General features: G+C 42.5%; 1 protein-coding gene across 1 annotated transcript in view; it reads left to right on the top strand.

The window, feature by feature from the left end:
- faf1 (Fas (TNFRSF6) associated factor 1) overlaps positions 1-15358 on the top strand; it is a 75882-nt gene that overhangs the window by 45985 nt on the left and 14539 nt on the right. The window contains exons 13-17 of the mRNA XM_024004810.2: positions 4006-4160; positions 9364-9500; positions 9702-9790; positions 13496-13576; positions 13868-13945. Coding sequence (XP_023860578.1) covers positions 4006-4160; positions 9364-9500; positions 9702-9790; positions 13496-13576; positions 13868-13945 — 540 coding nt within the window. The remainder of the gene's footprint in view (positions 1-4005; positions 4161-9363; positions 9501-9701; positions 9791-13495; positions 13577-13867; positions 13946-15358) is intronic.

Here is a 15358-nt window from a genome sequence, read left to right as displayed (position 1 = left end):
TCTGCTCTGAAATGGACTGTCAAATGTGGGACCTTATATAGACAGGTGTTTTTTTTTTTTATCATGTCCAAACAATTGAATTGGCCACAGGTGAACGCCAATCAAGTTATAGTGACATCTCAAGAATGATTAAGGAAATTGGATGCACAATTTGGAGTGTCATAGCAAAGGGGTATGAATACTTCTGTAAATGATTTATTTCTATATTTCATTTTCAATAAATGTACAAACATTTATAAAAACATTTTGTTCACTTTGTCATTGAGATATTGTGTGTTTTGAATTCGGGCTGCATCACAGCAAAGTGGAATAAGTCAGAATATGAACACTTTGAATGCACTGTAAATGACCATTGTCATTTATTWATTTTTTACATCTAAAGGTGGGAGTACCTGTTCAAAAAGAGCCTCCATTTGATTCCTCTCATAAACCTCATTATATTTTCATCATGACAGCTGCCACTTTTATTTTTAGCCCACAATTTTTCTTCATTTTTCTGCTTTGTCCTTTTAAGGAGGGTTGTATCAACTGACAGCTTGTGTGGATTACTGTCTTATTAGAATGGGAGAATACAGCAAGATGTTTGGGGGGTTTTAGACCGTGAGGCAAAGGCTCGGCTTGCCTCCCAGCTGATATCCTCTTCCCTAAGCTAGCTCAGTATGGCCCCCCCTCTGTTGATCTCTCTGTGGTGCAGCTGGAGACTGTACATTGTGTCAATGAAAATAAACCAATATGAAGGGACACATGCAGCTGACCCCCTACTCTCTCTCTCTAGCCCTAGAGGAGATGAGACTGGAGAAACAAACATCTGACTCACTGATGTGACCATTGGGTGTCAACTTCCGAAACACCCCTCCCCAACCAGCACCACCTCCCTCTTGAAGAAATTGGTCTAAATCTCTCCTCTCTTGTCATCACAACTAGCTGTTCATTTAGTGGATATTGGTATGATGCAGGTTTCAGGGGAAGGAGGGACCAGGGAGAGATTTTGCAGAGGAATCTGTCTCAATGTCTGATGGGCTAATCACTAAGTAAAACACTACATTTGATGAAGCGTTTCTGGAGGGAGAGATGCGCCTTAATGAAAATGCTTTGGGCCCCTGAGCCCTCCAGAGGATCAGCAGTAAGGCCCTTCAGACAGGCCACCCATCACTGCCAAGGCTCCCCTCAAATCCCCTTAACGGTGCGGTTAATCGGAGTAACCCTGCTCTCTCACTCACACAAAGACACACATCAAAATTCATAGCAGTGCCGGGGTGAGGGTTTTATCACACTCGAGTATCCGCTTAAATCCCCCGTAGTTTAGCAAAAGAGCAATGAGAGGGAGAGAGGAGAAATCGATACCACGGGTAGGGAATGGATAAACACATTTTCATCCACCTCTCCCTGCTCTAGTGAAAGTGATCTCATTTTAATGTCTTAATGTTTTTATTTGTTTCTACTAGAACACTTCCAGTCAGGTGAACTGAAGCCCAGCTGAATATTTTGACTATTATAGTTTCATGTGTATAAAGACTGAGGTTTATTATGTTAAGGTGCAATATGTATAAATCTTTCTGCCATTACCTGGTTGCAAAAATTTGAATAGTTCGCCTAATTTCAGCTTATGTGACAAAACAATGTATAGTGTTGAGAATTGTTGTACCATCTAAACCACTGTCAAATATATTTTCAATAACCAAAAATATTTTATTTTCAGCTGTTTTGAAGCTGGTGTACAAAAGTAAAAGATGCAAGAACAGGGAGCATAGAATAGCGTACCTAGAGAAGATCTACCGCTTCTTAGACTCACAGGTCTATAACTCACATTTATATGTAAATTTGGTTAGGTCTCCCACAAAGTTACATATTGCTGCTTTAAATTCAATTTGACAATTGTGTGCTTTTTTTGTCTTCACTAAAATGTTTGACTAGTTTATGGCACCTCAAAAAAATGAAATCAGAACTGGTTACTATTAATACCAAATGTGTTTTTCAATCATGTACCTACCATCTGTTAAAGCATTGATCCGAATGTGTGTTCTCAGTTTGTGTGTGTGGCAGGGGAGCAGTAATTTAAGGTCTTCATTTTGAAGTGTTTGTTTTTCTTCGGGCTACTGTGGATGATCACTTTCRCCTGGCTTCTCTGCTCCCCAACACTGGCTATAATTAAAAACGTTCTCCCACAACACACATACATAAACTGAATGAGACTAATGAAAACGCATGGCTGGCACAAATGACATATGGTAGTGTGTTTATCAGGGGCCACGGTTATCAAGCAGGTGTATTTTCACATTGTCCTCTAATGACCCGTACAACAAACTTTTTGTAGAACAAAACAAATGCTTGTATTTTTCACTGGAGTCGTGCTGCATTATCACAATCTGGGTGGTGTGGTTAAAGATGAGATGAGTTCAACATTTCACAAACTTTGCGAGTCGTTTTATTCTGACTGGTCTACTGAATCTTTCGGTTGTCATTCTATTCATCCCCCAGTGGCACACCTGTGTAGAAGAATTCCTGCTCATGTTGCAGATAATCATACGGTCCAGGCTGGACACAAAGACCATCCGGATGTGAGCTGAGCCCATTCTGCTTCCCCAGCTCCTGGCCAACGGCTACCTGTTTCACATGGCTCTAGTCTACACTAGGAGAGGGACAGACGGGAGTGACTGAGAAGTGAACACTGACAGGGTGCTGTGTGAAAGTCACTACAGTCTGGCTCACAGAACAGATCGGTTTTCTCTAGTTTCTTTACTCTCTCCTCCCCTCTGTATGGTGAACAGGTGGGAGGATTCACACCAGAAAGAGGGCCTTTTGGGTCACTTTCTAGCCCAGGTTGAACCTAGTAATTTGGTTTTACAGGTGATTTGTCCCTGCTAAGGAAAGCATTACAAAAGATGAAAGGTGAAAGAAGATAGGGAACAGTTGGAGAAGAGAGGGAAAGACAGTTTAAGTAAAGTGAGGGAGTTGGTGATTGGGTGTTATTATAGGAGAGGGGTTGTTCCCTCTTTACAAAATGTTTGGAGACAAAAAATATTTTGGAGACTTAAAACAAGTTGCAGAGGAACAAATGTGCGTGTGTCTACGTGCATGTATGTATGTATAAGATAATGAGTGCAAGGGTGTGTGCGTGTGTCTTCATCTTTTTTGAGAAGGGGGGAAAAAAAATCTCAATGCTGCATTTGCTTGTCTTCTCAGCATGAGTGTTTAATCTTTTCAGGGCGTTCAATTGGGCCACTGAATGAGCCCCAAGCTCCTTCCCGCTAGGAACCGGGGAGCTTATTCTAAACCTCTAATCGCTGAGCAAACACAGCAGTGCTCTCCCACTCCTTTTCTACACAGGCCACAATATAGCACAACTTTCTTTTAACTTTCCCTCACTTTTCTGCTTGTGCTTATTTTGCTTTTGGTATGTAGCTACAGCTCCTGAGAAATCACCCCCTTGAGTTTTGTACGGAACGTAGGGGGTCAGAAAAATTTGTGAGTGATGTAATTTAGAGGGCTTTATTTCCTACACAGTCCAAGATAACCTTTTGTGTTTAAAAAAAATAAATAATTGTTGTCAGTGAGTCCTGAGAATCTGTCGCTCATATGATGGTGTCAATATCCTTGGATTTTAGAGCTTCGTCAATATTTCACACCCCTGCTGCTAACCTGAGCAGGCAGGAGAAGGCCAGTGGCATTCGGTGTAAAATAAATGAAGTGATTTGTCTGTTTTTGTTTTCTTATCGGCCCCCTCAAAGGAAGTTTTATTTACTCCCTGTTCATTTGATTTTGTGTGTTTGCTTTTCATTGGTTTGGCCTTGCTGTCGGTGCAAGCAATCGCTTTACTCACGGTCTCCTGTTGAGCGACGCGTGAAAGCTGTCTAAAACCTCTCCCTTCAATGATTAAATTCTGAGCAAGGACCAGACTGAGCAAGGACACTTTTCTCACCCTGTGTTTCAGGGTCTGGCTTGTCATTAGCTTCTCAATCCTCACACCTCTGCTAATGAAAACCTCTCTGTTGTCCATTTCCACAGAGAAAACTGCTGGCCATTTACCTCCACAATGACGAGAGTGTGCTCAGCAACGTCTTCTGCTCCCAGATGATGTGTGCAGACTCCATAGTGGCCTATCTGAGCCAGAACTTCATCACATGGGCATGGGATGTCACTAAAGAAGCTAACAAAGCCAGGTATGTATGAGTACTCTATGCCCTCATCACATCTCAGGAATCCACCGCTGTAGCCCTGAAAACAAAATGAATATCAGAGATTGTCTGACAGGTGGATGCCATCTTAATAGCTGAGATTCGTCCCTTGCTCCGCACCACTCTTTCTCTTTAACTCAAGCCCCTCTTCATCGGTGAGGGGGATGTGTGCTAACAAAAGCAGTTGTGTTTGCAGTATGAGGCCCCAATTGGGCAATCTTCACTAATCTGCCTCATTGGAGGGTAGGTTAGAAATGAAGGTCCCATGAAGTCTACATTGCCTGGGAGAACATCTCTATTTCCCCAAGGCTGAGGGCGCTCATGACATGGCAGCCTTATCAACTCTACTTCATCTTTCCTCCATAACAATTCACAAACCAATTCCATTATTTCCACCAATGTCCTGCCTGTCTCAGTATGTGACTCRCTGCACTAGCAATACCCAACAACACTCTCAAGCCTTCAACTCCTGACCCCAAAGCCAGGCTTGACCCTCCCTGGCCATGCTCTACTCCCCTAGCCAAGGGCAAGAATGGGGCAGCGTCCCAGGTGTGATGTGTCTGCTGTGGGAGAGAGGGCCGTTAACCAGATGGAGGTTTGATTAGGGCCCAGCAGCAGCCTCTTGCTCCGGGGCAGGCCCCAGCTTTTCCTTCCACTAGACTTCAGGGCTAAGCCCACCCCCTGGTAGGAGGCGTTTAAGAAAGACGGGGGAAAGGCTCAGACACTGACCTTCCCTCATTCCGTACCCTTTCTCCCTTTTGGTTCTTGCTTTTTGCCCCAGCTGAGCCTTTTTATTGCAGATTAAAGGCAGGCAACATCTGGAGCTTTTCATAATGTGCACTGCTACTTGCTCTAACGTACGTATGTACGTACACACACGTTTTTCCCACATTCTCACGCTCTTAGGTTGATCCTGAGTGACTGGTGATTGGCATGAGTCACAGTGGCTATTAAGAAAGTATTCTAACTCATAGGGCCTCATAGCGTATCCTTTAGTTGAGTGTGAAATTATGCATAAAACCAGACCTGTTGAATACGTCCCAATGTAATTGTTGCCCATGGCAAAATGTCTCTGAAATACCACAGACACTGAGCCTCATGCACAGCTAGTATTGAACTTAATTATGAATAAATATATTCAAAACACTACATCTTTCAGGTAGTTGTTAGCTTTTGATTCCATGCTTTTGTGTTTGACTGCCTACTTTCATACCACATCTGTTCTATTTTTATTTATCATACGGTGCTATACCGATCAATAATGGTATTGAACTCCTCGTAATTGAGCACATTACCAGTAAAAGTGTCATGCACTCATCTGACTTGTTCAGAAGCGCTGTATTAAAAACGTGAGAATCGCRTGAGAAACGCTGTTTTCCATTCAAAACATGTCTGCGCAGAGTATCTGTTTTCTGTGTAGCATCCGGTTCCTATTCCACGTGATTGACTAAAGCACACCTGAGAGTTTGTTGTATGCTCACTGGAGTGTATGTAAAGTTGCAGCAGTCTCTCAACATCTCATGCATGACTTTGATGTAAATAAGTGAACCTGACAGTCCAGGGAAACATTAACACTTTACCATGTGGAGAGGAAGAGTGAGCTGAATTAGAAGCTGTCACTCTCATTACCAAACCAACCATGACCTGATATTCAAGGACCAGGTGTTTCCAGTAGTTAGAAAAAAATAACTCCCTTAAGGATTTTGTGAGAAGCAAAGCTATACATTCTTTAAGATATGTTATGGCTGAAAGAGACTGCAGTGAACCGCTCACCTTATTGACCTTATTTCTTGGTTTAATTTCTACTTCCTGCGRTTTAGACACGATTTTCACCCTTCATTTGTGATGCTGTGTCAGTACGTGTTATTGTGCACCATATACAGGTTGATGTTTATTGTCATGAATCTTGCCCTGGAGGCAGAACTGAGTGATTTCTGCAAGATGGCCCAGATGCAATGTCAAAATTGTCTATCGTATAAATGTGTGCAAATTAAAGGTTAGTGTTAGGCATTAGTGTTACTGTAGCAATGTGGTTAGGTTTAAAACCAGATTTACTGACTTTGTAGCTGTGCCAGCGAGTGACCACTATGCAGAGCAGCCTCCAGTATGAGTCATCCCAATAAATGCCGACCTGCGCGCCATATATAGAAACATTTCTGCTCTTTAGGGTTACTCCGGAGTTAGTGTACTTCTGCTTAATCTTTTTACTATGTATGGTAGTTGTAAGAGAAAGGTGTGTTGGGTTGACTCCTAAGGTGTTTGATTGGAACCAAAGGAGGTTGTGTTTAATATGGGAATTAAGATTGGGTTTCTCTGAAGGCTGTGGCGATTGTTGCCATGACCTTGGTGGCAGGTTAGAATTACCTCTGTCCAATGTTTTGGCCTGGCTGTGTTGAGGCCTTTTCAGGGCCCCCTAGAGCAGGGACAAGGACAGGGCTTGGACATCCTCTTAACCTCATCGTGTCATGGGGAGAACCCCTCCTTAACCACAGCTGGATGGTCAAAAGACTGGTCAGCCACATTGTCAGAACCCATGATCAACTACAGTTGAAGTCAGAAGTTTACATACACTTAGGTTGTAGTCATTAAAACTCGTTTTTCATCCACTCCACAAATTTCTTGTTAACAAACTATAGTTTTGGCAAGTCGGTTAGGACATCTACTTTGTGCATGACACAAGTCATTTTTCCAACAATTGTWTACAGACAGATTATTTCACTTATAATTCACTATCACAATTCCAGTGGGTCAGAAGTTTACATACACTAAGTTGACTGTGCCTTTAAACAGCTTGTAAAATTCCAGAAAATTGTCATGGCTTTAGAAGCTTCTGATAAACTAATTGAGATCATTTGAGTCAATTGGAGGTGTATCTGTGGATGTATTTCAAAGCCTACCTTCAAACTCYGTGTCTCTTTGCTTGACATCATGGGAAAATCGCAAGAAATCAGCCAAGACCTCAGAAAAAAAATTGTAGACCACAAGTCTGGTTCATCCTTGGGAGCAATTTCCAAATGCCTGAAGGTACAACGTTCATCTATACAAACAACAGTACGCAAGTATAAACACCWTGGGACCACGCAGCCGTCATACTGCTCAGGAAGGAGACGCGTTCTGTCTCCTAGAGATGAACGTACTTTGGTGTGAAAAGTGCAAATCAATCCCAGAACAACAGCAAAGGACCTTGTGAAGATGCTGGAGGAAACGGGTACAAAAGTATCTATATCCACAGTAAAACAAATCCTGTATTGACATAACCTGAAAGGTCGCTGAGCAAGGAAGAAACCACTGCTCCAAAACTGCCATAAAAAAAGCCAGACTACGGTTTGAAACTGCACATAGGGACAAAGATCGTACTTTTTGGAGAAATATCCTCTGGTCTGATGAAACAAAAATAGAACTGTTTGGCCATAATGACCATCGTTATGTTTGGAGGAAAAAGGGGGAGGCTTGCAAGCACAAGAACAACATCCCAACCGTGAAGCACAGGGGTGGCAGCATCATGTTGTGGGGGTGCTTTGCTGCAGGAGGGACTGGTGCACTTCACAAAATAGATGGCATCATGAGGGAGGAAAATTGTGGATCTCAAGACATCAGTCAGGAAGTTAAAGCTTGGTCGCAAATGGGTCTTCCAAATGGACAATGACCCCAAGCATACTTCCAAAGTTGTGGCAAAATGACTTAAGGACAACAAAGTCAAGGTATTGGAGTGACCATCACAAAGCCCTGACCTCAATCCCATAGAAAATGTGTAGGCAGAACTGAAAAAGTGTGAGAGCAAGGAGGCCTACAAKCCTGACTCAGTTACACCAGCTCTGTCAGGAGGAATGGGACAAAATTCACCCAACTTATTGTGGYAAGCTTGTGGAAGGCTACCTGAAACGTTTGATCCAAGTTAAACAATTTAAAGGCAATGCAACCAAATACTAATTGAGTGTATGTAAACTTCTGACCCACTGGGAATGTGTTGAAAAAAATAAAAGCTGAAATCATTCTCTTTACTATTATTCTGACATTTCCCATTCTTACAATAATGTGATGATCCTAACTGACCTATGACAGGGAATTTTTACTAGGATTAAATGTCAGAAATTGTGAAACTGAGTTTAAATGTATTTGGCTAAGGTGTATGTGAACTTCCGACTTCAACTGTGCATGAGCTATTTGGTGTAGATTTAGGGTAAGAGTTGATTTAAGCATCAGTTGTCAGAGCAGCTTACCGATCACTGTACCTATACACAGCCCATCTGTAAATAGCACACCCAACTACCTCATCCCCATATTATTATATATATTTTTTGCACCCCAGTATCTCTACTTGCACATCATCTGCACATCTATCACTCCTTGTTAATGCTAAATTGTAATTATTTCGCCTCTATGGCCTATTTATTGCCTTACCTCCCTAATCTTACTACATTTGCACACACTGTACATAGACTTTTTCTATTGTGTTATTGGCTGTACGTTTGTTTATTCCATGTGTGACTCTGTTTGTGTCGCACTGCTTTGCTTTATTGTGGCCAGGTCGCAGTTGTAAATGAGTACTTGTTCTCATCTGGCCTACCTGGTGAAATAAAGGAGGAATGTTGTGGTTGAAATGACCTTGTTTCTCCTGGAATGCTGATTGGAGATTGGTGCTAATGCTTCCCATGGTTAAGCGTTGAGTTGATGCTGTTCCATCTCAAAGTTTGAAAAGTATTGCAACTAGCACTCTCAACTTTGAATTCATGATTAATGAGTAGCACCGCCGCCCAGACCAATCACTCCATCCCTCTCCCCTCTGACCTCATCCTCCACCCATTTCATTACTCCTATATTTTACCAGCCAGTTATTAAAGTGGATCTTATTAAAAGGTGAGCAAAAAATATAATCTGTATTTGCATTCACTCTATAGCAATTCATTAATATTATGACATTTACAGTGAGCTCCAAGGGCCTGCCTGCTACCCTTTTCCTTCTAGTGAAATGTTAATTTAAAGTTCTGTCTTTGTAATGGAATAAGAAATCCTCTCTGCCCTATCAATTCATCACATGCGGTGGGGAATACTAATTTGTCTACTAGGCCTATTTAGACAGGGACGTCTACAGTAAGAAAAGGCAGAATTGGTTTTAAAGTCCTTAATGGTATGAGCTGTGTACCTCTGTTCATGTGAAAAATGTCCGTCCTGTCTTTTCCTTTCCTAGACTACTCACCATTTGCACGAGGCATTTTGGCAGTGTGGTGGCACAGACGATTCGGACGTACAAGACCGATCAGTTCCCCCTGCTCCTTATTGTCATGGGAAAGAGGACATCAAATGAAGTTTTAAATGTTATTCAAGGTAATGAATGTCAACAATATTGATGGGTTGAATATTTGTTATGTTCTGGATAAAGGGAGGGGTTTTTAAAGCTATACTTAACTATAGCTATAATTTATCAATTTACTCTGACCCTTCTATAATGATAAAATAGTAAGTGTTTGTGCGAATGGGGCAAAGTTTTTTTTATTTTTATGCCTTGTTTTTTATTTTTCTTTGAAGGCAATACAACAGTGGATGAGTTGATGATGAGGCTAATGGGTGCGATGGAAATCTTCTCAGCTCAGCAGCAAGAGGACATCAAGGATGAGGTACAGATGGGAGGAACTCTAAAAGCACACAGAAGAACAGAGTCTTTAAGGGGGAGTAGATGTTTGAAATGTAAGCCATGATTAGGCCATGGCCACTGAAATATACCATGATTTGTTTAGTCACAGGAGGCCAAGAGGGAGCCAATTATTGTGCCATTTGAGCCGTTCTCATAGAATTATGCCATAGTTTGTCTCGGAGCTAAATGGGGACATGCGGAGACAAATCGGAATGCATTGTGACTGCCACCAGCTCCACTTAGGGCCAAGGCTAGGAACACACATCTGAGAGGCCCTTTGTCTGGGACAGGGGGGGCGAAGCACAATTAATTTCCCTCCCATTTGGTTTTAGTTAACTGTGCCTAAGGTCTTCACAATGGGAGCAGGATACAACTGTTCTCTTCTTCACCATTCTCTGTCCATTGCCGCTTTAATCCAATAGAAACTCGACAAACAAATTCCAAGCTTCACTCTGAGAAGAAAGCAGCGAAACAGAAGCGGTATTCTTTCATGTGAGGACAGGAATCTTGGGACAGTATGGCTGGGGTCCCTCTGTCAGACATTTACCTGACCTCATGAATGCTGTCTTTTATGTGTCGAAATGGATGGATTTAATCATTCTCCCGCTCTAGCAGATATTTACTCAACATCAAATAAACAAAGAACGGCATTCTAGTTTTGTCTGACCCTTTAAACAGGTAGTTCCCCTCAGCTGACTACACTAGACCATGTTGTCTTTGGCATACAGTTCTTGTTGTTAGTGAATACAGATGACTCAATGCCCTGTTTCTTTGTACTGTTTAAATCTCTCATTAATCAGCAGTCTGGAAGAGATGAAGTGGGAAGACGTGCCATCAGGCTCAAACCAATGTGCTCAATACTTAGCGTCAACTTGTCAGTGGGAGATGACTGACTACCAGTACACATTCTCTCTCACCGACTTATCTTTAAACCTTTCACACTTGTTGATGGGATAGAGATTTAAAGAAAGAAATAGTCACAAAGTGGTTACTGTCTCTAAGATGAAAGGCATCTGCAGCAGCGTGTTGTAGTAGATTAACACCTGAGATTGTCTCATGTTCCTCAGCACTAGGCCTGGCTGCTTGCCTGTCTGTCTTAGTCACATCATATGAGGAATGTGTTAGACTCCCACTGTGTTTACGTAACAATACTAGTTTAGTGACCTTTCTGTGTTTGATTAGTTTAGTTACAGCATATCGTCATGGGAATTGTGAGACAGTGTTGTTTTGTGCACAGCCGGAGGGCTAACTGTAGGTGAGCCAATGAATGTCTACAACTGGGGTTCCCATTATGTTCTTATTGGATGCCTACCCTTTCAGAAAAAATAATTAAGACCAATAAGCAACAAGAAGTGTGTACACTGTGCACATGTCACTAAGCTGTATGTCCTGTGTGACCAGGCTGGATGATACAGCTGTATGTCCTGTGTGACCAGGCTGGATGATACAGTACCAAGCTGTATGTTCCTGTGTGACCAGGCTGGATGATACAGCGCAAGCTGTATGTCCTGTGTGACCAGGCTGGATGATACAGCAGCAAGCTGTATGTCTGTGTGACCAGGACTGGATGATACAGCAGCAAGCTGTATGTCCTGTGTGACCAGGCTGGATGATACAGCAGCAAGCTGTATGTCCTGTGTGACCAGGCTGGATGATACAGCACCGTTTAGAGAAGTTGAGGGACAGGTTTTCATGGGTAGAAGCTTGGGTGGTTGCGTTGCTATTGTCTTCATAGATGCAAAGCGAATATGACAGCTTTTGATGTCAACAGAAATATTGTTATTCACTTAACATACCATGAAATTTGGTTCTTAATGACTTTTCAATTTGACATATTTAGAATGTTTCTGTTCATGACAAGTAGTATATTATTTTCTGGCACATTGACAAGCGATCTGGCTCCATAAAGGTCACTGGTTGTGTTAATTACACAGGCCTGTCGGGATTGATGGAAATGTGAAGTGATAATGTCACAAATCAGGAGAACAAATGATCATGAGTGGGTAATGTACCAGAGTGATTAATAACCACAGGAATCTGCAACCACATCCTGTAAATGCCAGACCATATACATCTTCGCTGTGAAGTGAACTTGTCACTCCTTGAGCTCGCCGACCGCCTTTCAATCATTGGAAAGAGTTATCATATTAGCTAATTCTCCTCACTACGTGTACAGTCATAGATATTTAAATACAATTGTTTGGCCCCTTGGCCCCCTTATCAGTCGAATGCCTTGGGTCAGATTTATGTACAGCATGTCAGTAATCAGTCATCATTTGGACTTGAGAGTTCAAGCAGAGGACTCCTAAGGCTAGGGGTGTTGGTGTACTCTGAGTCACCCTTCAGTACAGGTCACTCAGAAGAATTCAGGTTCACTCCAGGAAGACTAGCTGTCGCCATTGGCGTCGGCTAATGGGGATCCCCCAAAAAATCTAAACCTCATTCCCTATATTCCGACCTGATGTTCTCCCATTGCCACAGCCCCCGCTATCCCAGACTGCTCTGAGCTCACACCTACTCACTGTCTGAGGCTGTCCTGCTCTGCTGGCCCATTCCTCTGAGGACAGACCCAGACATCTGCCAACATCACACTCGCATTCCTCACTGACTGACATGCCTGGGAGGTGGACAGACTGCAGCAGAGCCAAAAAGTTACTTTCACATAGATTTGAACGAACTTGACTTAACCAAACACACCTGGATTGTCTGTTTAGTTAGTTATGGACTGTGCATCAACAGCAGGAAATACCTGGCTGTTAGAATCTGTTCCATACTTTTTTGTTTATTCCTTTGATCTATTTTAATACCAGATAAAGGCTACATAAGTAGTTGGAAACTGTATTGTATGGTATCATATACCCAGTAAATACCCAGTAAATGAAGAAAGGTACCTGTCCATAATGTGTGTTATGTGTAGTAAAAGCAACGTTTGTTTGTTTCATGATATTTTATCAAAAGGAATGAACACAGTACGGAACATTATACTTTACAGTAACTGTTATTGCGTGACTGCTGGGCAAATGCACTTACGGTAAGTGACCCTTTATTCTTTTGTCCTCAACCATGCTATTACAGTGTCTGTTCAGCGACCAATATGATTTAGGACAACAGAAAAATGTATCCTTTTCATTCTCAGGCTTGCAAGAATTGACCACTCCCCCTGCCCTGTGCACAAACCCCACAAATCACAATAGCTCAACTTTTTCACGTAATTGGCACAAAGTCCAGGGTTCAGAAAAGAAAAGGTAGTCTCCCAGGCTCCAAAACAAATGCCATTGCTGACACAATGGAAACAGTTCTTTCTCCCTGCTTTAGAAAGCCTCTTACACACAGCCTGTAGAAAGGCAGTCGTCTGCCTCTGTACAAACAGGAACTCTGAGGGAAAAGAAAAGAGCCCTCAGGTCTGTTAAGGAAGTTGAGGCCCGGATGGATTCCCTTCTCCCACATGATACTCTTTCAAGCCTTGTCTGGCTAAACCACACAAAGCATTTAGTTCTCTCATTCTACTTCCTGCTGCTCAGCTGCCAGGTATCACAGCTATTCAACACAGAACAATATAACATGTGGCAAAGGAAGAAAGCAACTTTGTTTTTACTTTAACTACTTCTGTTGTTATTGGTGTTATTGGTTACCTCATAATTTGAGGGTATTTGTCTTCTCTTCTAACGTGGTCTCTTTCTCTATCCAGGATGAACGTGAAGCCAGGGAAATGGTGAAGAGGGAGCAGGATGAGGCCTACCAACTGTCATTAGAGGCTGACCGTAAAAAGGTTGGGCATCAACTACAACACAATGGCATGGATCCATTCTCATCAGATAAATGTTAGAGGGTTTTTAGCATGCATTTTAGCATTAAACTCAAGTGAAACATTTATACAGAGCACAACTTTAAAGTGGATACCCTTCTATAATCATGTTATGATTGTGACCATTACTATGTGTCGTTAATGGTTATTGTGAAACCACCCAGTAAACRTGTTAACATGGTTGATTGTTTGATCACTATTTGTAATGGTTTGATGTCAGCTGGATGGATTAATAAAAATATATTTCTGTTTCAGAGAGAAGCACAGGAGAGAGAGCAGGCAGAACAGCTTCGCCTGCAACAGATCCAGAAAGAAGCAGATGATGAGAAAGAGGTGAGAACATTATGGTTAATGTTTAGAGTTAAACAATCATTTCCTACTTAGATAACTGAAAACACATGGTCACTTTGTTAGATAAAAAATATATACATCATTTATACAGTACATGACCAAAAGTATGTGGACACATACTCGTCAAACATCTCATTCCAAAATCATGGGCATTAATATGGAGTTGGTTCCATCTTTGTTGCTATAACAGCCTCCACTTGACTGGGAAGGCTTTCCACGAGTTGTTGGAACATTGCTGCGGGTACTTGCTTTCATTCAGCCACGAGCATTAGTGAGGTCTGGCGCTGATGTTGGGCGATTAGGCCTGGCTCACAGTTGGTGTTCCAATTCATCCCAAAGTTGTTCGATGGGGTTGAGGTCAGGGCTCTGAGCTGGCCAGTCAAGTTCTTCCACAACAAACCATTTCTGTATGGACCTTTCTTTGTGTATGGGGCATTGTCATGCTGAAACAGGAAAGGGTCTTCCCCAAACTGTTGCCACAAAGTTGGAAGCACAGAATCGTCTAGAATGTCATTGTAGGCTGTAGCGTTAAGATTTACCTTCACTGGAACTAAGGGGCCTAGCCCGAACCATGAAAAACAGCCCCAGACCATTATTCCTCCTCCACCAAACTTTACTGTTGGCTCTATGCATTGGGGCAGGTAGCGTTCTCCTGGCATCCGCCAAACACAAATTCATCCGTCAGACTGCCAGATGGTGAAGCGTGATTCATCACTCCAGAGAACGCGTTTCTACTGCTCCAGAGTCCAATGGCGGCGAGCTTTACACCACTCCAGCCGATGCCTGGCATTGCGATCTTAGGCTTGTGTGCGGCTGCTCAGCCATGGAAACCCATTTCATGAAGCTCCCAACGAACAGTTCTTGTGCTGACGTTGCTTCCAGAGGCAGTTTGGAACTTGGTAGTGAGTGTTGCAACCGAGGACAGGGTTGTTTTACACGCTAAAGCACTTGGTGGTCTCGTTCTGTGAGTTTGTGTGGCTACCACTTCGCGGCTGAGCCGTTGTTGCTCCTAGACGTTTCCACTTCACAAAAACAGCACTTACAGTGGACCAGGGCAGCTCTAGCAGGGCAGAAGTTTGACAAACTGTCCTATGGCGGTGCCARGTTGAAAGTCACTAAGCTCAGTAAGGCCATTCTACTGCCAATGTTTGTCTATGGAGATTGCAAGGCTGTGTGCTCAATTTTATACACCTGTCAGCAACGGGTGTAGCTGAAATAGCCGAATCCACTAATATTAAGGGGTATCCACATACTTTTTTATAGTATTTGTCTGTTTCGTCCTGCATGTCCATATATGTTGTTTGTGGAGTGAATGCTAACATGTGATCCCCATGGTGGAGGCAGAGAGACAGAGGGACATGTACTAATCTCTTGTGTGTACAGTAAGCCCTATCC

Source organism: Salvelinus sp. IW2-2015, linkage group LG16 (assembly GCF_002910315.2).
Source record: "Salvelinus sp. IW2-2015 linkage group LG16, ASM291031v2, whole genome shotgun sequence".
In the NCBI taxonomy this organism is placed as follows: Eukaryota; Metazoa; Chordata; class Actinopteri; order Salmoniformes; family Salmonidae; genus Salvelinus; species Salvelinus sp. IW2-2015.
The sequence above is the reverse complement of the archived record's forward strand: the minus strand, read 5'-3'. Positions and strand labels throughout refer to the sequence as shown.